Raw genomic sequence first — 26,078 nt, 5'->3', positions numbered from 1 at the left:
GTATTCCCTAAAGTGAACAAGGACCAGTATTTCCTCTTTCAGTATGCTTAAGGAATAGCATGTTAAATTCTAGGGATAAAATGTAACAACCTGAACAATTTATCTCACAGAGCAGTAACACTGTTGGCACTAATAGGAGAGCAAAGAAGGAACCTGTGAACATTCCTTGGCCTATGGAAAGCAGAGATCCTGAAAAATGAGAAAACTGAAAACGTCTCATTCATAAAAGGAGGATAGCAGCCCTAGAGCAAGATACTCAACAAAAGACTGTGATGGCTGCAGAAGATGCAATGATGTATGTGTACAAAAATGAAGATTGGACCCCTCAGTATGAGATTTAGAGATCTCTGGTTAAAAGAACTTCTCCCCTGTTTCCCCCTACCCTGACTGTAAGAGCAGTGCAACTTGTTTATCTCTTAATAAGGGAAAACCATATATATTTCCCCCCTTATATATGTGTATATATATAAGGTGTGCATATATTTTGGTGTATAAACACAAACACATAAAAAAAAAAAAGAGATGAAAAAAACAGAGAAAAAAGTGTTATCTTATTTCTACAATACCTTTCCATCAGCAGGAACACCCAACTCTTCAGACAACTGGGGATGAATAATCCACTTATAAGCTTCTTTCAGCTGAACAATGTCATCCTTCACCGAGGCAAGGCCCAGATTTCTGAATAACAAAGAAATAATAACTTGCACAGGGGTCTGTCAAACATAGATACATGACACATATATTTCAAGTCAAACTAGTGCCAGCTAAACAAGTGATGCACAAATAAAAATGGACTAAAGCACTAAGCATACATACCATAGCATGAAAGAATGAAAGGCTGTTCCAGAACCTCTGTAACAGCATTAAATCTTTGTACTGAATTAACAAATAAAGTGTTAAGGAAACATTATGGCCAGACCACGATTACAAGTATGATGCTTCCCAATAACACATAAAACTTTGGCAGGGAGTAGCTAAAGGTGTAGCTAACATCAGCTTAAACTCAAAGACTGTTTCCTCCTTCCTACCAGATTTGGATGCTGATGCTACACAGCATGGCAAGTAATACCAGTCCATTGATCCCACTGAAAGCAAACCCTAATCCACCAAAAAACATTTTTCTCAGCCAGATCAGTGAGATGATCAGCTCTCCCAGTGGTCACATAAGCACTTCTGCTAACACAAGAAAGACAGAAGGTACATGCAGATGGAGGCAAGAGCCTTTTGATAGTAAATCAACACCTAGTTCAGCGTAAGTAAACTGAGTATCTGGATCCTGCAGGGCAACACTTGTGCTGCTTGCTAAGGAGCCTCCTGTCCAGCTTCCAGCCTAAGTAGTATCTTATTCTGCCCTGTTTCTATTTACCAGTGGACTAACATTTGAATATAGACTCTTTTTTGTTAAGTGTAAGAGAACATGCACTGAGGAAACTCATGCCATAGCTCGATGGTCAATCAAAAGTTGCAAAAGCCTTTCCAGAGACTACCTTGAGAAGAGCTGAGAAAGACATGTACGAAAATCCTGTTTAAAGGATTTAAATAGGTACAAGACTAGGCCTCAACTATTGTTTGCCTACGGAGAGAGAAGTTAAAAGGAGCAGATGTCTGTAAGGATGCCAGCATATGACTTCAAACCACTTGTTTGGGAACTTACAGAGCAAAGCCCATGTCCTCCTATACCGATGGCACCAATGATAAGCTATGTGGGCAGTGTTTGCCCTACAGGGCCTCATCCTCTCTCAAGCAACTTAATGAAACAATTGCTTTCAAATTAGTCTCAAAGTACGAAGTGATTCATCATCTTTTAATCTGGCTTTCAATGAATATCTAGAAATGGTACTTCCAACCAACATGAATTCCACCAAAGACTACTCCAGTATCTAACTTTAAGACAAGTAGATTTCTTCCCTCTTGCCCACAAAGACAATTCATCTGTTCAAAAGGGCTTTAACATGTTCTCATTTGGCCAGGAGCAGGCATGTCCTGGAGCAGACAAAGAATCAAATGTTTAAATTTATTTCAAACCCTGAGGTATAAAAAAGATAAGTCAAAACTAACTTGCACCCAGTGCACTAATGTCTTTCTTGCTACACTATTCACTTTTCACTATTATCTGACAATTTTCATTCACTATTAATATAAGCTAAACCTGATATGGTGGCAAAATGAAGAGGTCTGTATTTCACTGCCTTCATGTACAAGATTCTGGCTCATGGCATCATGGCACCTCTCAGGACCATTAAGTTAATGCAAAGCTGTACAGTTGGACAGACAACCTACACTCCCAGTTGAAATGCCATGGCCTCATAATCACGCTATGAGGCAAAAGAGATAAGAATTTCTAAATAAGGTCAAACCAGTTTCAGAAAAACTAAAATAACACAAACCAACGAAAAACCACCAAACAAAAACCAGGTGCCATTTTATCCTTTGTAAACAGCAAGTAAACTGGACAAGACTTCTCTGCTCATCCTTTATACAAACAGTGTCTACATAAAAGAGTTCTCATCAGACAGACAGCAAAAGCTATGGACAATAAAAAGTTAAAATAATAATAATGAGAAGCCAAACAAATAAAATGACAGCATATCCCAATTCTGATTTTCCTTATGGTTAGTTTTGAAGATACAAAGTAAGTTAAAATCATGGCCAAGCACATAGGAAGTGAGTCTATATATTCCACAACTGTTAGCAAAAGTACCTTTATATGAAAGCAACTGTCTCGACCTCAAATATATGGCTCTAATTGCTTGGTTAGAATTTTCTCTTAACATACATGTCTCAGCAGATCCACTGCATTAAGTGGTTTCTCATTTCTACTCTGCTGGAAAAAAAGTTACAGGAAGAGTATCTCTCCTTTCTCTAAACCTGGAGAACTCTCTAATAGAAGTGGTATGAGGGTTGCCAAAAGACATTACTCACCTCATTTCCTGCTTTAACACCAGCCAAGCAGCACGCTATGGGTCACCAGCCATGCCCAGGAAGAAGAGAGGGAGAGAGAAACACCAAAAGCAAGTGAAATTAAGGCTCAAAACTCCAAACAATTGTGAGGCTGTCAGAAGGAAAAATACTTTAAAAAAAAACTCAGGTCAAAAAGGGAGTATTAGGATTTTAATTTAACTTTTGCTTTAGAAGTGGAAAGACAGAATTAGTGTTTGTAAGAAATTACTTTGCAATTCACCTCAAGTCCTGCCTAGCTTTAAAAAAGAAGGATCAGACTACATTAAACGTACTTTGAAAGTTGCTATTAACACTATAACCAGCAAAAGACACCAACAGCCTCAGTCAGAAGCAACTAGCCGTTATCAAAGTCAGGAGCAACTAGCAGTTATCTACCACACAGAGAAATGAGGAGTAAAAGAGAAGTGTCTCAATGGATGGTCTATGAAACTGATATGACATATAAAGAAAAAATAAATCAAATTCAGCTTTCATCCATTATAAAAAACATGAAATAAAAGACATACTTGGTCTCATGGTAATCACAAACCCCTTTCCCTGAGGATTGCCCTCTTATTTAAAGCACACCACTTATTTCAGGAGATACAGGCTGAATATGAGAAAGCTGAAGAACAGAAGGAATGATTCTAGAGGTCAGAGGGAGCTTTTAGTACAAACGCTGGAGTTCACTAACAGTTTTTCATCACACAGCATAGGTAGGAATGGCTAAAAGATGTAATTGTCCTCAATCTGTGCATTGCAAATACTTCCTCAAACTCTACTCCTCTCCTCTAGCAGCCTTATATATTTAAAGAAACATAATGTAGCAGGTCCCTTAGATGCAACACTGCCCAGGAAAGCAGATTGTGAACCACCACTCAGATGTCCCAGCCAACAAATGGAACTCAGAACTATCAGAATTAACAATGGTTATAACAAAGGGCAAAAGTGGAATATATTAGAATAGCCAGTGGTAAGAAAGAACAATAGAAAAACACAAAAGTAAGCACAAAGGAGCAACAGCCATCGAAGCAGTGCAACACCAATAGACTTGAGCAAATTAAAAAAACATCAAGAAATTAAAAGACTTCCAAACATTCCAAACATTGCTTATGCCAAAAGCTTCTCAAAGCATCTTTCCCAAACTCTGCTCTGGGAGCCAAAGCTTTGAGAGGCACATCTCCTTGCAGCCTCATTCACTTCTCTTTGTACTGACGCATTGATTCTACAAGACCATCTATCATTTCAGTGTAGTAATTGTTCAGCACTTTAGGCTTTAGATTTTGCCTCTGTGTGGGCCAAGGGTGACTGTCGTTCTCTGTACCACAATGAAAATATACTAAACTGAAGTGCATTACAGTTCACCAGAATTTCTATTAGGTCTTTAATTAAGTGGAAAAAAAGTGATGTTGGACACAGGTATTCAGAAGACCTGTACAATGTTTCCATTTCAACTGAGTGCCTATCAGTGCAAAAACAATTAATAAGAAGAGAAAAACTCCCCCCTCAAACTTCCTACAACAAAGCAACAACATTTTCAGTTCTTCCTTTACTAATAATAGCAAAATAACACATGAAGACTGGCAGAATAACGTCTTACTAATAGAACGTGTACTGTCAATACACATTCTGGACATCTAGTTTCACCATCCTCACTGAAGATAAAAAATAAGTTGTTTGGCTTGAAACAATTACAAGGACAAAAAACAGAATTAGTAGTTTCCAATCTGTGGACTGCAGACTACTAGCAAAGTGTCAGAGAAAGGAGACTCCATACACTTGTCATACAACCATAGATAGATACAAAATATCCAAAAGAATTGGTATTTCAAAAGCAGTGAACAACACCCATTTCAATTCTCCATAACTTTAAATCTCTCCCTGTCTTTCTTCAGATACAGTGCTTTAAGAGTAACTTCCCCCCAAACCCTGTTGAAAGAATTATCGTCTATTGTCAAGGAAATAATTCCAATGCAGAGGTTTGAAAACGTATCAGATTTTAGGAGCAGAGCCAGGATCACAACATCTTTTCATTGATATCAGAAGGAACCACATCATAGATTTCTTTTACATGCTGATAGAGGAACTCAATCAAAAAAAAAACAAAACCCAGGTCTATTACCCTTCCTTTGGTACACCTAATAGAATGAGGGAATCCTAAAAAGCAATGCTAGAAATATTAAGGGGAAAGAGGGATGGTGGAGAGAGGACACAAACTTTGTTAGATACACACTACACCAAACTACACACCACTGAATAAAACAAATATCCTTGTATTGGTGGAATGCTGTTTACTCAAATTCACTGTGATTCATTACCCTGCATATGCAGACAGTATGAGTAAGACTGCTGCACAAAACACCATGAAGTATACTGTAACCTTGTTTGCATAATAACCCAGATAAAATCATAAATAAAAAGAGTTTCCAATTGAAATTCCTTGAACATAACTCTGAAGTAGAGAATACAGCAACCACAGAAGCGGGTCTAGAAATATGCACTTGACAAATGCCAATTTAAAACATCTCCTATGCCTTAATTTAAAGCACATGTAGGTTTGGTATTCAATCAAGTGGATAACTTCACTTCTTCCCCGTTTTATGGGGTACAATCACAAAACAAAGAAAACTTCTGCATGTAAGTAGTTCTGCTAAAATGAGACCACAGGTCAGATTTCATCTCCTCTGTCTTGACTTCAAAACTGAAAGACAATTAAAGATATAACTTTCCCCCTTCAATTAAGAGTGAACAATGGATTGGGATACTGTGAGCACAGAAGACAAAAGATCCCAAATTCCAAATGACTTTCAAGCACCAAGCCAGCCAAAGCCCTCTACTCTCTCCCAGCTGTATGTGAAACAGGGGATCAGATCCCTCTACTTCATAATTACTTTATGTTTGTGAAGTGGTTTGAAAATGAAAAATGCTCATTACAGAGCTCAAGCCTGCAGGGCAATGCTTAACAGTACATATATTTCTGAAATACACTAGCTTAGGCACTATATTGATTACAAGCTGCAGGATATTATTCTAATGCTATCTGAGGGATCACAGTGGCAACAGTTGAAATACCATGTGCAATCCCAGCCACAGCATTTTTTCACTGTATTAGAAAAGAGCTTCAAGATGGGGAATTCCATGATGAGGTATACACAGTCCTACAGGGAGTAATGACTACAGATGCTATTTGCATCAATGTCCTTGTAGCAAGAACCAGGATGATGGATCACGACTGAGACTACAGAGAGAGTTAACAGTCACCCTTTTGAAGGGCATGACTCACTTCAGATTCTAATATAGTTGTCTGACATAAACTTGGGACTCCTGTATTTATGATTTATTTTAATCAAATATCCTACTTGTGGAAAGAGGTGATAGCTTCTCTGCATTACAGATACAAATACTATGCAAATGTAAATTTTATGTCCCACTCTTCTTCAGCTCTGATCGTACATTTTTGACTTGGCAGGATGACAACTGTCTAAATTAATTGAAGGCAATATTAAAAGGCAGTTTCTGGGGGTTTTTTGGTTAAAAAGAAGTCAGAGAAAATTGTGTGTCACACAAAAGGTCAATGGGAGGGAGGCTGTCTCTGGGTTGTCCTTTTGTGATAAAATTACATATGTTCTTGTAAAGTGCAGTTCCAAGAATTAAAAGCAGAATTTGACAAAAGACCTCTTTTCAACACAAAGCACTTTGAGATGTTTGAGATGTTTTGACATATCACTTGCTGCTTTTCTATAATCATAAAACAGGAACTGTTTTTACCATTTATTTTTTTTCAAGTGATAGGCAGTAAATAAAACCCCATGGTTTTAAAGAGGTTTCACCCCTTCAGTTAGAGCACAGCTACACAAACAGCTGGTTTAGCATCTGACAAGACAGAAGGGAAGGAATAGAAGGGACAGCAGGAACTTCCTATTGCAGACCTGCTCCCAGAACTGTTTACCAGAACTGTTTACAAAGAGAACAGAACTGGTTTTGGATCTTCCTACTCATTCGTCTCACTTCACCTATTCATTTCTGAACACCACAACTTTTATTGCCTTGATTGTACAAAGTACTATAGCATTGTTTGAACATAAAGACAAGATAGCTTGAATGAAGCAGATGGACAGATTAAAAATTACACCTCATCCTTTTTATCAAACTAAGAATTCATTGCACTTGCAAGACAAAGTTACTATAAAGTAATAAATCTGGGTATCTATCAACTGCATCTGCCAATCTAGTTTTGCCAGTCCACACAGTCTCAACATATCACTAACACTTCCATCAGCTAGATGAACTCTCTGAAGCAAACTATTACTTTTTGCTTCCATTTACAGCCAAGGCTGATTCAAAAGCCGGCAGAAACACTTGCCCGGCTTGTTCACGTTAGCGTGCGAACATCACAGTGCTAGAAAAGCAGTGCAATAACACCCTCTACCGAGGCATTCTGGCAAAGACCCACAAGGAGGGTGAGGAAAACCAGCAGGATCAAATCTTAACTTTCCTTGTCTCATCATTATATGGCTATGCTATGCAAAAAAAGAATAAAAGAAATTTATTTTTAAGCTAGATAAACTATAGCTGTCGAGTTAAATATGCATAATGGAAAAGTATTAAGAACTTGACACCATGGGAATTGCAGCTGGGAACTGAGCCAAAAGATTCTGTGCCTCACTTTGGTTTTTGTTCATTGAGGCTATAATGAATAGCATAAGGGAAGTCTCAGTAGTGACTAGTAAAGGGAGACTGGAAATGGAAAAGACCTGATCTATAGTACCCTAGAAATAATAAAGCTCCTCTTTATTTAAACACCTAAGCTTACACTGAGCATAAAGGTGGAGTAAGTTTGACCCACAGTTGGAGCTTTACAGAGCACTGCAGGCACACACGCATGCATCCGCATACCTGCCTAACCTGAAAGGGCTTTTTAGACATATCCCATTTTTTGGATAACCACAAAATCAAACGGGAATAAGGGCAGTTCATCCAGCCAGAAAGCACAATTGTTTCTGGTATTATTTTACCAGACACAGCAGCAGCTCAAGCAAACACACTGTGCTTAGTTTCAGTTGGGAAGTAGAGAATCTTATGTTCAGAAAGACTTAGAAGCAGAGTATATGTTAGCACAATGCAGCCATGATACTGCCCGAGGTGCTAGAACTAACAGTACAAATCAACACTAAAAGTGTAGCAGATTATTTAACAATCGAACCATTTGGGATGAGAATTGATTTAATCACAGGTTTATATATACATCCAAGACCACCTCCATTTCTTTCTGCCATGTTTGCTGAAGCTCCTGCTACATCTTACACAGCAGGCATCTATTGCAAAGGTGCACATTGCCCTTTAGAACAGGTTTTGCACCACTTTATATCAGAAAGCAGAGGAACATCATGAAATGTCTCACAACTAAGCAAAAATTGCTGCTTTATTGATCAAGTTATATTATACTTAGTATTTTCCCTTTATTTTTAAAAAATAAATTACCAGGGTTATTCACTCCTCCATATTATCATTGGCCTCTGTAACTGAATGACTGAAATGCAAACCATTTGATTAAACTTGTCACCAAAATCAGTAGTTTTACAACTGCCACAAACTTCAGTTTTACAAATCTAGACTTTAACAATGCCCGAGACAGGTGACTATTAAAATGTGCACTTTCACATCATTTCAAATGCTGAACAGTTGAAGCGTCCATCCTCAAATTCCTTCATTTGTATTCTGCACTACCAATTATCATCTATTTCAGGAAAGGCACCAGCTGTGCACTTCCTTCTCCAGGAAGATCCACAAAGCAGAGCCAGCATCTGTACCAAAGGGAACAATACACCAAGGGCTTCAAGAAACTCCTTTTGGATTTTCAGCTGTAAAGTAACTCCTGGGCTAACTGAAAACTGAAGCGACTCAGGCACTTTCTTAATTAAAATAAGACTCACCAACAAGGAAAGGGAGAGCAGGCTTCACTTCTAGCATGTGTTTTTGGCTTTTTTTAAACAATAGCAATTAAAAATCAAACCACCTCCAGCTTGTACATTCCATAGTTACTTTCTTTAATATGTATTTAAGTTATGAAGAAATAGCTGTAAATACTTACCTCCCTAACAGACAGCTGTGGGGGTAGTGACACAGAAAATACAAAACTAGTGAACTGGTAATCAGCAGAATTAACCTTTTGGCACACCTGCAATAGAAGGATTTTAATATTAAAGCACAGCAACGGACCGGAGTTGAGAAGCTTTTAGGATATTCTTTCTTCTACTGTAATCACTGTAAATCCATGTTAATACACATTCAGAGAGATGCTGAACACAGAAACCAGAGTAACCCTAACAACTTATTGAAATAAAAGCTTTTTTGTTCTGTTAAAAGCAAGCAACTAATAAACTGTACCCTTATTGCTATGAAACAACTAAATCTGCTATTTTAAGACTGACTGATTGTATACCAAAATCTTAGTGCAGTGAATTACACCACAGTGACCAAAGGCTGAAACATCTGGCTCAGAAATGCCTTTCTTCATGGGAGAGATACAATTCTATGACAATAAATGTTTAAGATCCTGGGATAAGACAAAACCAAACACTTATCTACAGGATTAATTCATAATCTTTCTTCATTGTAAAAAAATTGTGTTTGTCACTGGAAATAAAGTAAGAACCCAAACAGATATTAAACATTTTAAAGTAGGGTGGTAAGAGCTGATGCCTAGATGTCCCTAACAGAAGTAAGCTCAAACACACATGGAGAAGTCTTCTAAAACATCAGTGATTTAATGAATACTAAAGATGAATTCTGAGCTTTCAAGGTGAATAAAACATCTCAGATAAGGGAATTTCCTTATGAAATAATCACTTTTTGTGATGCCGTAGCAAGAGCTGTCAGATTTTCCACTGCTACTCAAGAGTTAAATCTGAAGTAAGTCTTAGAAGTGGATTCTGTAAAAATACATATAATCTACCAACAGAAACAAAAAAGCCATCATGCACTGCAGCAACAAAAACTATATACTGTACTTTCTGTTTAGTCCCCTTTTTAGATACATTCATGCTATTAAACCAAATTATTTTCTATTAAAACTGTTAAACATAAATACAAGTGCAATTTTTCCAGCTGGTATTTCAGTTTGTCACATAAGCAATTTTACAGCTCAAAGATGATGTTTGCAACACTCATTATGCCCATATTCTCTCCTAGCTCGTATTTTCTCCAACAACTACAAATCTGTTGTATCACCAACACATTTTCTTTCTCTGTGGCTTTCTAAATAGTAGCATTGTAAAGACAGACTTGTGCTGTATTAGGAACGTGTAGTTAAGCTGAAGCAGTTGACGCCTCCTCATTTTCCCTTCACGTAGAAAAAATGAAGGGAGGTCATCATTTACAGTGTGGTTTCCCTTGTAATCTAAGCAGCTGAACCTCAGATTATCTCCTAAATTCATGTAACCACGTATCTGTTAGTCCTTTCCTTAGGAAAATGTGCTCCTAGCAGTGATTCCATTGCACTCACACTGCTGTTTTTTTAACAAGTTACATTATTATAAGCCCTGGGTAAAAGATGGTCACACCAACAGTTTCCTTCCCAGCTACACAGGAGGCGTGCAAACACCGTCAGTGAGCAGTATGTAGCTGAATGGTGCCATCTACATTTCAAATATTCACAACAGGTATTTCAGTTGCTTTTCTGCTATCTCTCTTTCCATTGTTTAACTGTGTGGTGTTTTTAATCACCAGCTCTACCCCTTAGGCTCCAGCATACACAAGCTCCAGGAAAAGTACACAGAAAGACTAAGAACAGTTATTTACCTTTTTAACAAAGTCAGCCTCACAGAACTCCTGAAGAATTCCCAAACACACATTGCAAACCTTCACAGCTGAGTTCTCCACTGCAGTATTTTCATCATTAACCTGAGGAATCTGCTGGAGTGCTCCATTGTGGTTCAGATCCTCGGGCCCTTCTTCAGGGTGTTCAAGTTTGATTCTCTTACACGGGGGATCAACTATATCAAAACAAACTGTATCTTCTTTTTCTGGATCATTTTTCAGAAATTCTTTTAAAACCTTCATCAAATCCTAACACAAACAGAGGAATCACATTCTTGTTTTCGTCTCTTTTCTCCAATGCACATACAAACACAATTCCAAAAGGCAGTACTAACAGTACTAATCATTCTAGCTTAGCCGTAGTGTATGCAATTGATAACTTTGAGTTTAGACCAAAAGACACCTACACAATTAAAAAGCTCCAAGCTGTATTTCTCTCAAAATGTTATCCAGAGAAATTGAATTTTGCTGAACAGATTTCTTTTATCATCCAAGAGGAGCGAAAACATTTTACAGACCTCACTTGCAGAAATGTATTTATCTTGGGCCCCATTGTTATTCAATGCAAATAGATGCTTACTGCCTTTCTGTCATTTAGATTATGTTAGAATCTGATTCCTCCACCTCCATTAACCCAGAGGAATAGGAAAAGAGTTGGCTAGCATAGTAGAAGAAAATGAGAACAGGTACAGGTGAAGATGAAATTAAATACATAGAGGAAGAAATTTCATATGAAGGGAGAAGCCTACAGAAAGTAAAGGAAGTGATGGTTAGGAGAGAGAATTACCTGCATACCTCTGAATTTTAGGAAGGATGTGAGATAGAGGCAAGACATAATTCAGAAAGATTTATTAAAAAGTCTTCACTAACAAAGAGGTTACTGTCTTATTGCAACTCAGAGGAAAATCAGGTAGAGATGCAAAAGAATGAAGAATGGCATACAGAATGAACACTTCTCAAAAGACTGACAGAAAATGGAAAGGGATAAGGAAGAAAGATGTTAAAAATGAATTCTGGGAAGTCTAAACTTGACCAAAAGTGAAACAATCAAAACAGACACAAGAAGATGGAAGCATAAAGACTAGGGATTAGACCAAGTAGATGGAAATGTTTATTTGGCCTACAATAAGAGGTCTCAAGGAACCAACATAGAGGAGGAGGCAAAACTAAGTTGAGGAGTACCAACTACAAGAACAAAAGCAAGAAAGACTGCACAGCTAGGAAAAATTTGAAGAACACTGAATTTCAGCATTAAGGTCAGCTAAAAAGGGCACCTACTAACAGTGTGTTTAACTGATTGAAAAGATTTACCCTGTGCTCCATAATTTTTCAGTTACAACCCCCTACCTAATTATACTGAAAGAAGAAGGAATTATCAGGTAAGTTTGGAGCATAGATGGTTCCTCCTTTCCACCAGCTATATTGCCCACAGGCCCTTTACTACCTATTACCTTAGAGGAAAAAGAACAGAGGGAAGAGTTATACATGCTCTGCTTTAAAAGTGATGGAGCCATGCTGAGCCAAAGCTCACATGCCCTATTTTCTGGTGGTTTTGGGGAATACACAGCAACTTTCACAGTCAAGCTTAACATTTAACCCACAATGATCACTATATTCTATGATTCTTCTGATTCCTCACAATTGCGCAGCATAGCAGAAGTCCTTTTCCATAAGTCTTTTTACAAAAGTGTTTTCCTCTCAGGCAGAGAGTCCAAGAATACAACCAGCTTCTCCTTCAAGGTAGCACAGAGAACACTGGATTTATACGTTCACACATTCTAATTAGAAACACAAAGAACGAACCTTGTATGGATGTCTATAAAGCATCTGTGATCCCACGCTGCAGAACCTTAAAATACACCGTGGGCAAGTGCCAGCGTTCAGTAACAGCTGAACAATTGGTCTGTCCTTTTCTGTTAGGGAAGACATGCTGGAGAATTCTAAAATTTAAAATACAAAAGAGAATAAAAAAGCTTGAATAAACATAATTCAGCAACTCAACAATGAAAGGACTCACTTAACTGCACCAGATTTAGAATCACTGGATTTTGTGTGTGCTCTAGAGCAAGTTAAGGATACCTATTTCTCTTAAATCAAAGGCACAACAGAATTACAAGACCAACCCAAAAAGACCACTGTCTCAGGGAAAAGCTTCTATACTTCCTAAAAAAACCTGAAGTCAGAGTTCTGACAAAGGTGTGCTGAGCTTTTGCCATTGGTTTTATCTTTAATAATGGGCACTACATGACATGGTGTTAGTTACTGAATGAAGAAGGAGCGTGGAGTTAAGACATATTAAGACAAATGTAAAATGAAAATTCCTTCCAAACTGTAGCAACTAAAGAATCAGTATGTTAAAATCACAGGGAATAAAAAAGCCCCAAATACATGCCACCACCTTTGGTCATACAAAGCCCCAAAGCCAAAGGAAGACACTTCTATCCTTCAGATACTTCAATTTTGAAAGGTTCTTATTTCCCATTTCAAATATAGGACTCCTGCTTTTGTGAGAGATTTCATAATGCCTTTATTTCGTACAAGATGTTGGCTAATTTGGCTTCCTGTCATTCCCTCGGCCCAGAGCTTTAGAACAGTCTAATTTCTTTGACCAAAATTTAATAATGGCACAGATCCCTGAACATTTCTTGAAAAATATTGAAAAACAGAGATTCCCAGTGAGGTGCTCCCTTCCTGGCTATCGAGGAAACATTAGGAGGCAATAAGATAACCACAGTTGTTCAGACCAAAGAATCAGTTTAGTCTACTGTCACCCAAAGCAGGGATAAACAGATGCCACAGGAAGACCTGTGTGCGCAGGACACGTGCCTCTGCCAAGAGCTCTCTGCCTCCAGTTACTGCTGGTTTGGGGGATTCCTCTGCCTTAGCATGATTTGCCTGTTGGTAAAACTGAACAGCACTTTCCTTCGATCCTTCAGTGTCTCTCTGAAATTGTTTTGCTTCTAAATCCTTTGTCAAGGAATTCCACAATACCAACTGACAGACGAACCACCCGACTTCATTTAAGGGCTTAGCTCCCGTGCGCAACACTTGATGTAACTCCCTGTTTGATGTTTTTGTATTGCAAAGCGCTGGTGTAGACGCAGGATATACTGGTACCCTCCACACCAGCCACAACCTGTTACATCTCTAATGCTCTGTCTTACTCAGGAGTGCCTTGTGCTGAAATAGCCACAGAAAACCTTCACAGCATGGGAAAAGTTAATAATTCAATTAATTTAGCTTCTCTTGGATTTGGATTCTTTATGGTAAGCTGTAAAAAACAAAGACTATCTAGAAATGTTCAAACTTGCTTTAAAAGAAAAAATGTATACTTTTAGGTTACTTAGCTCGATTCTGCTTGACAAGGCTTGAATATTGCTTGATGTTTAACGCAACTGTGTTTCACGCTACCAAGAAATTAAGGAGAGAAGCTCCATAAGAAACCTTCCCCTTCCGCGAGGGTTCACTGCTGGCGCTGAACGCCAGCCGCCCGGCCGGGGCAACAGGTAACCAGTGCCCACTGATCCGCTTTCCCAGCCGACACCCGGCACAAACCACCCCACAGGCCCCCATCCACTATCGCGACATTAGTCGCGATCGCCACCACGCCAGCCCTGAACGGCCCAGCGGCGCGCAGCACCCCCGCTCCCATCCCGGTACCTCAGGTCTCGGTGAGGGGACCCCATAAACCGCCCCCCCACACACACACACAGGAACGCGCCCCCAACCGTTAGAACCGTTACAACCCTCCCGCACGGGCTGAACCGAGGGGATAAGGGGGTGAACAGGGACCTCTCATCACAGGGCCCCCCTCCCGCAGGAGGCCGGGGCACCGCAGACAGGCTCCGGGCGGCTGCCGCCCCCCGCCCCGCTCAGCCCGGCTGCCGGGGAGCAGCGATCACCTCACGGCTCCCCTCGCTCCGTACGGGGCCTCGCCCCCCGACCCCGGCGCGCCACAGGCTTGTGCAGCGGCAAGGCAGAGCGCATCGATGAGCCGGCGCGGCGAGAAAGCCATGGCGTGGAACAGCGGCTGGTGAATAGCTCGGAGCTTCCGCATCGTGCCTGGCAGTGGGCGGGCGGCGGAGCGCGGCGGGCCGGGCCGGGCCGGGCCGGGCCGGACCGGGGGTGAAGTGGGGCCCGCAGGCGGGCAGAGATGGCGTCGCAGCCGCCGCCGAAGCCATGGGAGAACCGGCGGCTGGCGGGAGCCGTGGCGCCGGCCTTCCAGTGAGTGTGTGCGCCGGCGGTCCGCGGCCTGCGGCGGGGCTGGGGGCTCCCCCTCGGGGCCGCTGCTTGCGCCTTCCCCTCCTCGGGCCTCCCGCCTTGGCCTTCTGCCCTGAGGCGAGCTCAAAGGTCGGGCCCAGCCGGGCTGGGCCTCCGGCCGGGCTGAGCTTGAGGTGGGGTCGGTTTGGGCGGCCCTGGGGAAGGGGGAGTGATCTGTTGGGGTGTTTTGGGGTCGCTCATCCCGTTGTGTGCCCGCCGGGGAGGGGTCTGTGGTGGATCGCGGTTCCTGGGAGGGAGAGGGAGCAGGGCACTGCTGTCCAGCCCTGTTTGTGTCCGGAGGAAGCTGCGTGTTTAGTGTGGCGAAGGAAAAGCTTCGCTGTTGCCCTGAGTGGGTAGTTGGTACGAGTGCTACACCTGGGTCGGGGTAATCGCAGGCACAGCCACAGACTGGGAGGAGTGATCCAGAGCAGCCCTGCGTAAAAGGGCTTGAGGGGCTTCGGTAGACAAGAAACTCAACCTGAGCCTATTCCAGTGTGTGCTCGCAGCCCAGAAAGCCAGCCGTATCCTGGGCTGCATCAACAGGAGGGTGACCAGCAGGTCGAAGGAGGTGATCCTGCCCCTCTACTCTGCTCTTGTGAGACCTCACCTGGAGCATTGTGTGCAGTTCTGGTGTCCTCAACATAAAAAGGACATGGAACTGCTGGGACAAGTCCAGAGGAGGCCACGAGGATGAGCAGGGGACTGGAGCACCTTCCGTATGAAGACAGACTGAGGAAGTTGGGGCTGTTCAGCCTGGAGAAGAGAAGGCTGCGTGGGGACCTCAGAGCAGCTTCCAGTATCTGAAGGGGGCTGCAGAGGTGCTGGGGAGGGACTTTTCGTCAATGACTGTAATGACAGGACAGGGGGTGATGGGTTCAAACTGAATCAGGGGAAGTTCAGGTTAGATCTAAGGCAGAAGCTCTTCCCTGTGGGGGTGCTAGCACAGGGTGCCCAGAGGAGCTGTGGCTGCCCCATCCCTGGCAGTGTTCAAGGCCAGGTTGGACACAGGGGCTTGGAGAAATCTGCTGTAGTGGAAGGTGTCCCTGTCCATGGCAGGGGGTTGGAACTGATCTCAAGTTTCTTTCCAACCCAAACCATTCTGTGATTTATGATAGAGTGTGGGTGTGCATTACTGGGAAGTGTACAGCTGTGTGAGCATGTGTGCCTCTGTAGGAGTGGAGAAGCTGTGTGTCATCCTCAGGAGTTGGAAAAGATGCATGTGTATGTTTGTCTCGAGTGTGTTCACCCAGGAATCTGAGCTCTTCCAGAAAATCCACCCTGCTCATGGAGAAGGATGTTTGTAAACTCCTTTTTAATTAGAAATCAAGGAAAGCTTGTTTACCTTGGGTTTTTTTGTTTGGTGCTGGCGATTGCAATTAGAGTGAGCTGAAACCAGGCAAAAGGTTGGCCCAAGACTAAACACTCAACAGCAACTTTGCTTTCGCTGCAAGCTGAAGCTTGTTGAGCAAGAAGTTTGGAGTTATTTTTTCTTGGTGGGCTTATCTACCTCATTTAAAATCAATTCAAGCAGCTTTAAAGCGAGGTGTTCTAAGTTAACTAGTGGGGAGGGGAATGTGGTGTGACAAACTGTAGTGCCTCTGTTTTCTGTGCTAATAATTCACTTTTGCTTCTGTTTTTAACTGTTAACAGAGTTAAAGTCTCTGATGGGGAAAAAAACCCCAAGCAGTATAAAGATATAAATGTTATTCTTTACTGTGGAAACCTGTAAGTTTTGCTGAGAGGAAGTTGTTCCTTATCTTATAGAGATATAGTATAGGAAGTGTGCTTCACTCTGAAAGCAGTGCAGAAAGAAGCAGCTTCATAGTAATTCAAACATGACTTTTCTTCTGGGTTTTTTGGGTTTTGGTTGGTTGGGTTTTTTTCCTGTGATTTCAGTGGACTACAGAAGTGGAAAGTCATTGGATGAGGCAGTAAAAATAAGAAATGACAAAAATCTTTGACTTTTAGGATGATAATATGTGATTAGCTTTTTGATGAAGCAGCAGAAGTTGGACAGCTGGTTGACAGAATTCAAATACCAGTCTAGTGCTTGCAGTGTTATTATGAAGAGCATATATAAAATTACGTAAACTTATGGGATAGACCAATATACAAATAGAAAGGGATAAAAGTTTACTAAATTAAAAACAATTAAGTGACACATAATGCCTCTTTCAGCCAACAGTTAACAGTAATAGATTCAATCCCTTGACGTGCTACATAAAGGTAATTAGGTAGTTTAGGGAGAGGGGAGAACTGGGGAACCAAAGCCCTTGTATATGTTGTATAATTACTGAGATCCTCAATTAGGGCACACCACCCTTTTCTCTAAGGGTGATTCAAAGGAGCTCTCAAACTTCTTTCCTGCTGTATCACTGGTTCATTGTATAGAAGAGCTGAGAACAAGTATTGGAAATGCAATCGAAATTGTCAGTTCAGGTTGGAAGGTTTGTAAATATTCTTGGGAGTGCACATGAAAAGCTTTTATGTGCAGAAAAATTACCTGGGTGTTACAGCATGAGGTTCGATGAATCTGGGTATAACATTTCATGTTTTCTTAGTCAATACAATAAATAGACTGAAAGTTTCTCCACATGTGCATTTCAGATATGCTGTGGTTCAAACTTTTACACTGAATATCTTATGTTGGGTTTTTTATTCCTTAAAGACCTGTATTTCCTGACTGGAATTTTTACTTCCCACAAACATTGTGCAACGTGCCGAGTGTTTGCCTGCCAGATTCCCTATCCTAGCACTACTGAGATTTAGATAGTTATATTCTTTAATATTTATATTGTTATAAAGTGTATGTACCTTCATATTTATATAGTTAGTCAAGAACTCTGGAGGAAAGGAAACTCTAAACTTATTTTGAGTACTGATCTTGTTTGTCTGAATCTGTTTAGGTCTGCTGACTTGGGTGACAACCTGCTGACCAGACCTGGACCACCCACAGTTGCCCGAATACCTCCACCTATTTTGCCAAGACCATCACAGCAAACGGGCAGCAGTAGTCTGAACACTTTCAGGCCAGCATATAGTAGCTCTTTTTCTCCAGGCTATGGTTCATATGGAACCTCTTTTTATGGAAGCTATAGTCCTTACAGTTATGGATATGGTGGTTTGGGTTATAACCGCTTTCGCGCAGATGATATTCCTCCCAGCAGGTTTGTTCAGCAGGCTGAAGAGAGCAGCAGAGGTGCATTTCAGTCCATTGAAAGTATTGTGCATGCCTTTGCCTCGGTCAGCATGATGATGGATGCTACCTTTTCAGCTGTATACAACAGTTTCAGAGCTGTGTTGGATGTAGCCAATCACTTCTCCCGCCTCAAAGTCCACTTCACAAAGGTCTTTTCAGCTTTTGCTTTAGTGAGAACTATAAAGTATCTCTACCAACGCCTTCAGAGATTACTAGGTCTGCGGAAGAGCTCTGAGAATGAGGATCTGTGGGCTGAAAGTGAGGGGACTGTGGCTCGTGTTGGCCTTGAAGACAAGGTGGCTAACTCTGCAAAATCCTGGCCCATTTTCTTGTTCTTTGCGGTTATAATGGGAGGTCCCTATCTCATTTGGAAACTGCTTTCTACTTACAGTGATGAAGAAACAGGTAAAGATCTGCAGCAAAAGCAAAATGTGGCATATACTGTTCTTTTTGTTAGCATGTGCATAGTGATTATTCTTATACTACAGTAATAGAAATTAATGGATACTGGGATACAATACACATTTTAGGTGTGTGATGCAAGTAACAGCCAATAGTAGCCTGTTGTTGAGTTAGGCTGCAGTTTCATGGTAAGCTTTTTGTGTGATTCCAAAGTCATGGTTCCTTTCTGTTTCCTTTCCATTAGATGTAGCAGTTGGGGAGGGGAGGGAAAGTATTGGTTGGATTGACTCAACAAATCATGCTTTGTTACTTCTATCAATTCTCCATTGGAAACAATTTAGCAAGGAAGTTAAAGTGTTTCCTTAATTTTCCTTCTGAAAAAAAAAATACCAAGCTCTATAGTTCACAGCAGATAAACTTTTGATTTCTTTTTGGAAACAGTAACTAGTAATTGGGCGAGTGGAGAAGATGATCATGTAGTTGGAAGAGCAGAATACGACTTCAATGCTCTCTCAGAAGAAGAAATTTCTTTCCGTGCTGGTGACATGCTAAAATTAGCACCCAAAGGTAAACTTTACATTGAGTTTGTTTTCTGATCACATGCGAAGTCATATTGTTAGAGCCTGAAAATGTTAAAACCCACCACTTTATTTGACTAAACTCATCCACACTGATTTCTCCCTCCCCATAAGTTATTATTTGCACTGTAATAAAACTTCTTGAGTATCTTAAGATAGAACACAGCTTGAGGTTACTCAGGGAGTGCTTTGTGGTTACCCTTGTGGTTACCTTTTCCTCACACGTGCTGCACAACTGTGAAAATCCCTAGGAATTTGCACTAAAGCAGTGTCATTGATTTCAGAATGAGCTGCATTTCACAGTACTCTTTGGCTCACCTCCTCATTGCAGATCCTGGTATTGTACAGTAATTTATATTCGCCTTTTATCACAGAGTTATTTTCTCTCCGTGAGGAGGTCTTGTGTCATCTGCCTTCTGGTATATTTGTGCCTCAACTGCAGTATGTTTTGAATTGTTTTGTAACTTTGTGCATTTGCATTTTCTTCTTCAGAACAACAACCCAAAATCCGTGGTTGGCTTTTGGCTAGTTATGATGGCCAAACAACAGGACTTGTGCCAGCTAATTACATCAAAATCCTGGGCAAAAGAAGAGGTAGGAAAACAGTGGACCTGGAAAGGATTACAGAGCAACAGCAAGCCTTTCCCAGCACATCAGTTAGAGGATCCACTGCTACTGTGACTTTAGAGGAGCAGGAAGCTGCTTTTGATTCTGTTTTTGCTGGAAGTAATAAAGTTCCTGTTCCATCTGACTCCACCGTGCTTAGTGGAGAGAAGCAGGAACTCTAATGCACTTTCATCAACAAAGCTAGTTAACTGTGCTTTATTGATTAAAATGTAAGGTTTGTTGAAAATCTGTATTGTAGTGGAACACTGATGGGTCTGTACCAGTTACTGCTGCTACTGACTGGTGAAGGGGTGGAGGAATGATTGCTCAAATTAATAGTATTTATTTTTGACTCGCATAAGGCTGTACATTAGTGATTCTACCCAAACCACGTGGCAATAGCTCTTAAGATCTTGAGACAGGGAGAATTGAAGCATTTATAACAAAGCAAATAAACAGAAAAAGAGACTTCTGGCCTATTCTTGTGAAGGAGACAAACTGTAGGTGAAATCTGGAGATCGACATTCAGTCTTCATTGGAATGTTAGCTTGACAAGAGGCCTCTCCAACAGAGGTGCAAAGGGAAGACAGATTTCTGTAGGGTGTCCTCAAAAACTGAATGCTGAGGACCATACATCGTAATAGTGCATTGTTTCCCCCTGCAAGGAGGGAGAATTGCAAGAGACACAGCTGAATCATTAGAAATTTTGAGTTCCATACTTTTTTGTAAGAAGCAGGGCTTCTGTCATAAAGACCTTAGTTCTTATTAAAGTGGGACTTGTGAGAAAGGGAGGATAAATATGGGTTACAAAGGAAGAGCAGTGAGGCTTCAGCAGTAGTTCTAACCAATTCTCTTTTGTTTATTAAAGGCACATTAGAATAAAGGGTATCCTGCAGCCAGGCACGTTGCAGTGCACTTAGTAATTGTTATTTCTTTCTGTGGTGAAGTAACTTTGCATCACTTGTAGCCGTTTTATGTTGAACCTGATAACTGCCGATTAATAGTCTATCACCTGCCTTCTTCATCTCAGCTTGTTTCTGTTCTTTATTGATTCTATATGAATGTCAAAATCTATCCTGCCTTTTAGTGCTGTAGGAAACCATTGGGTTGGGTGAAGTTTAAGGTAATTTGAGTGGTAAAGAAGAAGTAACATTTCTTGCTTATTTGTCTCAGTTAGCCAAGGTCTTGGAGTAAACTCTTTATGCTGCCTTTCAGATGGTAGCTTTTGCAACTGCCCATAAGAGTTGAGGGCTCTGGTTTATCAAAAGCCATAAAAACATTGAGACTGCTCACAGTATTTAGTATTTTCTTCATATTTGTATTTGAGAATTCTCTCTTGAAATATCACTGGGTTTTTTTTTTTTTTTCTAATGAAGCAAGAATAATTAACACTTTTTTCCTAGTAGTAGATAACATCTTGAGCTTCTGGAGGTCAGAGCAATGGGTGAAATAAGTAAAGCTTGTCTTAATCATTAAAATAGCTTTTCTTTATGTTAAAGCTACTTAAAAGTATTAGGAACACTAGGGCATGTGCCTTTGCTTAACTGATCCAGTAGTTTCAGTTTGACTGTTTCTACAGAGACTTCAGCACCCATTATGTGGTAGCACAGCTTTCAGTATTTATACTGTAATTGCATTTGCTGGCCTTGAGTTCTTAGAATTCTCTTCATCATGACAAAACTCTCACAAGGAAAATTGGGGTGAGCAGAGTTTTATTGAGGTAGAGTGGCTGAAAAGACAGATCTTGTGCTGCAACCTTGGATTTTAAAGTAATCTCTGAATGCCTGTTAATAATTACAGCAAGAATTTAAGCAATTGTGCTCAGGTATTGGGAGATGGTGCAAAGAATCCTTTTTACTAGATTGTTAGATCCTCAAATGCGGAGAGAAAGGGAAGAGTAGTTAAAGGGCAAATGAGGAACTTAAGCTAGGCTTAAAACAGAATGTGTTCCTGAGACATTTCCCTGTGTACCAGGGCATTGAAGAACATTATCAACAACTTTTGTTGAAACAAAAATATAGATAGTTTGTTGTTGAAATAAAACCAGCAAACAATCCTGAAATGTAAAATATATAGAGGGGGAGAAAGGGGGTGGATCAGGTGTACAATTCTGCTTACAGTGTGTATTCCTGGAGGGAATTAATTTACTATGGCAAGATTTAATTAATGGACTCTTGGCCTCTCTTGTGTCAGTGCAAGATTCAGTAAGAGGAAGGGTCTTTTAAATGAATGAATAATTAAACCCCAAAGTTTTTGTAGAGTATCCGTTCAAGTAAACTTCTGTTTCCCTGCTTAGAACAAGTTGAGAAGACAGCTTCATGTTTGGTGGAATCTTTAAATCTTCTTTTTCAGAAAGATGAGTGTAATTTCAACTTCAGATAATATTAATTTGAAAACAATTATTTTAGTAGGAAGATAGATTATTAATAACTTAACTGACTTGTCTTTATCATAGTTTGACTTAGTCTGCCAATCACTGTCATAACTGTATCTGCTATATCTTGACAAGAGTTTTTGATCCTTTCAGTCTTGCTCTTAATGGGAAATGAAGGCTCTGGGGAAATGAAGTTATTTAACTTGCAATTAATTGTACTGATTGCAGAAGGGTATTAAAATCCATTGAAGTAAAATATATGCTTTGCTTTAAGATTCTGATTTTTATGTTTTTAATGCCCAAACTCACATTGGGATAAAGTGTGAGTCCTGTAATTCCATTGTTCATGTTTCTGCCTATATGTCAGGCTACAGAAAAAAAAGAGTATCTAAATGTCTGTTGGTTGAAAAAGGGAGGCTGGCTGAGAGGCTCCTTGAGACTTGTCCAAGTTTAGAGAGGTGAGAAGACTAAAAGGAGCATGTGTGGCTGCAACAGGAGTATGTAGACAAGGAGATCTGAAGAAAGATGCTTTTGAAATACCGCTAAATTTCTGCATTAGGCAATTGACTCTTACCTTGAGGTCTGTACTGTGAAGTTACCTGTATTTTATTCTTTCAACCTACTTATGTACTTGTAGCAGACCTAAAAGTCTGTAACAAACCCATGGCACTTCTTTATATAAGGCTTTAATTTAATCTTACTTTAATCTTACTGATATTGGTCCATATACCAACCATTTTATGCTTGAGTACTATCAGCTGATGCCAGTTTTGCCTGGTTCTTGGGGTGTTAGCACTGCATGGGTATGCCCACGTTCAAAGCTTTGTTCAAGTTTCTGAATAATAAATTTAAACTGTTCTTTTGCACAGCTTCAGACCTCTTCCTTCTGTGGAACTGAACTGCATCTGAGCTAGTAAGATTGTTCTGATTTATTCATTGATCTTGGTGAAATCTGCCAGTGAGGTAAAAACAAAGGAAATTGCTATTTATAAATACGATCTGTTTGCAATGAACATTTTCCAAAAGAGGTGTAAACTGTCTTTAAGTAGCCCCTTCCAGGTTTTTTACCCATGCAGATGTGGCCGTGTGTTGGGATTGGCAAACATTTTTGGCCTGTATTAGCAGGTAGTAATTGCCTGTGTTCACAGGTAAGGAGAAACCTTTATTTTTTTTTTTTTTTCTCTTTGTGTCTTGTGACTGGCTCTTCTGCAAATGGATTTGAAGTAGGTTTGGGATCATAAATCTTTCTGCTGGATTCTGTAGCCATACCGAACACAGCCTTTAAGTAGCTGGATAATCTCTCCTTGAAACACACGTACTTGTATAACCAGTTTAACTAGTGTCCTGTTCAGCAGTAGCAGTCATTTTTCTCCTTCTTAGTAGCTGGTGCAGTGCTGTGTTTTTGACTTTCAACCTGACAACAGTGCTGATAACACCAATGTTTTTAGTTGGTGCTCAGTAATGTTCACTCTGACCAAGGACTTTCTCAGTCTCATTCTCTGCCAGGGAGGAGGGGAAGCCAGGAGGAAGCAGAGACAGGACACCTGACCCAAACTAGCCAGAGAGGTATTCCATACCACAGTGCATCATGCCCACTATATAAACTGGGGGCAGTTACCCGGAAGGGCTAGATCACTGCTCAGGTCGAGCTGGGTATCGGTCAGCAGGTGGTGAGCGGTTGTATTCTCTTCCCTTGTTATTTCCCTTATCATTATTATTATTGGTGGTAGCAGTAGTGATTTGTGTTATACGTTAGTTACTGGACTGCTCTTATCTCAACCCAGGGGAGTTAACATTCTTTCCATTCTCCTCCCCATCCCTCTGGGAGCAGGGGAAGAAAGAAGAGGAGAGTAAGTGAGCGGCTGTGTGGTTCTGAGTTACTGGCTGGGCTTAAACCACAACAACTAGTAACATAGGTGTGATGTCAGTGGCACCCCTGGATCTCATCTACAGTTTTTAATGCTATTTTGGATTTCTAAAGTTCCCTGAATCTCACAGTAGTCACAAAACTATAAGACTCAAGTAAATGACACAGATTATTTGTGCTGTCAAAGGGTATCTTTACAGGGTTTTTGGTGTTAGAAGTGAAATGCTTTAAATGCAAGAACGTAGTTGCGCTACCTTTCAGTTATTGGGAGCTGCACAAGGATAGTGTCTAGTCTGTTAAATGAGTAAAATCTGAGATACTGATTTTTTTTTTTCTTTCTCAAATACTGTTACTGGTATTTTTATTATTTAAAAAAGTGAAAAGAGAGGGACTGAATTTTTGCCTGACAGCACAGGTAGCACAGGTTAGTTAAACAGTGGTGCCAGTTCTGACATAACATCAAGCTTCCATTCATGGTGTAATAACTTAATGTCATAATAATCGGCTGTAGCATAGTCTGGGGATTGCAGTGGGAAAGTATGAAATCAGGGGTGTGTTCTATTTTAGCTGACACCCAAACAAAGCTTTTGTACTGACTTACAGAAGTGAGATTTCATGCCCATGTCTAGGTTGGTGCAATCCTTTTGCTCAACAAAAGTTTTTGTTGCATTCTCATTGTGTTACTCCAGACGTTAGGGGTGGGCTTTTTTTGGAAAAAGATTTGTTAATATCCATGTGGCTCTGATCTCAGTGATTCCTGTTAAATATAAAGGGGGAGCAGGCTGTTCAGCCTGGAGAAGAGAAGCAGTGTGGAGATCTCAGCAGCTTCCAGTGTCTGAAGGGGGCCTGCAAGGATGCTGGAGGGAGACTCTTCATCAGGGGCTGTAGCGATAGGACAAGGGGTGATGGGTTCAAACTGAAACAGGGGAAGTTTAGATTGGATATAAGGAAGAAGTTCTTTACTGTTAGGGTGGTGAGGCACTGGAATGGGTTGCCCAGGGAGGTTGTGGCTGCCCCATCCCTGGCAGTGTTCAAGGCCAGGTTGGACAGAGCCTTGTGTGGGATGGTTTAGTGTGAGGTGTCCCTGCCCATGGCAGGGGGGTTGGAACTGGATGATCTTGAGGTCCTTTCCAACCCTAATTATTCTATGATTCCATGATTCTATGTTTACCACTCCTTCTCTGCTGCTGCATGGAAGCTTCCCAAACATTTTAAACTTGGCTCCCTGCTGAGGACCAGTTTAAATTCCCTGTTTCTTGTGCAACATTTAATAACCCTCCTCTACCCCATTCTTCTTGCTGCCTCCGTCTAAATCCCACTGCACCACACTAGGTAACCAGCATAGAATGGTTTGGGTTGGAAGGGACCTCAATGCTCATCCAGCTCCAACCCCTGCCATGGGCAGGGACACCTCACACTAAACCATCCCACCCAAGGCTTCATCCAACAGACCAACAACAGCTGAAAGAGGAGGGATTCCTTGGTGCAATAACTGCAGCTGGTTCGAGAGCAGCCTCGGACAGCTCCTGGTGCCAGGCTGTTGTGTATCCTCTCCCAGCTGGATATTCTGTTACTGCTTTTATTGTTTCAGGTATTTAGATCAGCCGAAAACCTCGGGAAAGCTTAAATTAAGGCTCCGCATCTTTAATTTATTTGATGTGCTTATACGTGGAGACTCATTCTTGTTCCTTATGCCTCCCCACGTCCCGTCAGTGACGTGGAGCACAGGCGGAGGCTCTTTCACGTCACCGCACGGTGACGTCGCGGAGGCGCAGCCTGACGTCACGGGTACGTCACGCGGAGGCGGGGCGAGCCCCGCGCGGGGCGTTGCTAGGTTACCGGACGCCGGGAGGGGGCGCGGCGCCGCCGCTGCACTGCGACAAGGCGGGGCCGCCGCCGCACCACGGCGCTGGCGCCCGCATTACCCCGCTGCCCTTCCGGCCTTCCCATTGGCTCTCCCCGGCGGGAGGGGGCGGGGTCTCGGCACTCGCAAGGCGCTGATTGGCGGCTGCCGCTCCCCTCACAGCGCTCCCC

General features: G+C 41.2%; 2 protein-coding genes across 8 annotated transcripts in view; one reads left to right on the top strand and one right to left on the bottom strand.

Moving 5' to 3' along the window:
* PUS10 (pseudouridine synthase 10) overlaps positions 1–14,732 on the bottom strand; it is a 31,698-nt gene extending 16,966 nt beyond the window's left edge. Inside the window, exons 1-7 of one of the 7 annotated variants that reach the window (XM_065682398.1) lie at positions 14,661–14,732; positions 14,091–14,165; positions 12,562–12,698; positions 10,741–11,007; positions 9,032–9,118; positions 2,923–2,957; positions 567–678 (exon numbers count right to left, since the gene is read on the bottom strand). In XM_065682398.1, the coding sequence (XP_065538470.1) occupies positions 567–678; positions 2,923–2,957; positions 9,032–9,118; positions 10,741–11,007; positions 12,562–12,687 (627 nt within the window). In that variant the 5' untranslated portion in view covers positions 12,688–12,698; positions 14,091–14,165; positions 14,661–14,732. The other 6 variants (XM_065682400.1, XM_065682395.1, XM_065682396.1 and 3 more) reach the window with 6 other exon arrangements.
* Positions 14,733–14,835: 103 nt separating this feature from the next.
* PEX13 (peroxisomal biogenesis factor 13) lies at positions 14,836–22,435 on the top strand. The gene is made up of 4 exons (XM_065682402.1): positions 14,836–14,982; positions 17,925–18,622; positions 19,061–19,186; positions 19,690–22,435. The coding sequence occupies exons 1-4, from the start codon at positions 14,912–14,914 to the stop codon at positions 19,983–19,985; spliced, it is 1,191 nt and encodes a 396-aa protein (XP_065538474.1). The 5' UTR covers positions 14,836–14,911; the 3' UTR covers positions 19,986–22,435.
* Positions 22,436–26,078: the final 3,643 nt, after the last annotated feature.

This window comes from Lathamus discolor, chromosome 5, assembly GCF_037157495.1.
Source record: "Lathamus discolor isolate bLatDis1 chromosome 5, bLatDis1.hap1, whole genome shotgun sequence".
Classification (NCBI taxonomy): domain Eukaryota; kingdom Metazoa; phylum Chordata; class Aves; order Psittaciformes; family Psittacidae; genus Lathamus; species Lathamus discolor.
Note: the sequence above shows the minus strand (reverse complement) of the source record. Positions and strands in the feature narration are given on the sequence as shown.

Coding starts and splice junctions, on each gene's coding strand:
- PEX13 (XM_065682402.1), top strand. CDS start 14,912: ATGGCGTCGCAGCCGCCGCCGAAGCCATGGGAGAACCGGCGGCTGGCG. Junction 14,983..17,924: donor GCCGTGGCGCCGGCCTTCCA/GTGAGTGTGTGC, acceptor GAATCTGTTTAG/GTCTGCTGACTTGGGTGACA. Junction 19,187..19,689: donor GCTAAAATTAGCACCCAAAG/GTAAACTTTACA, acceptor TTTCTTCTTCAG/AACAACAACCCAAAATCCGT.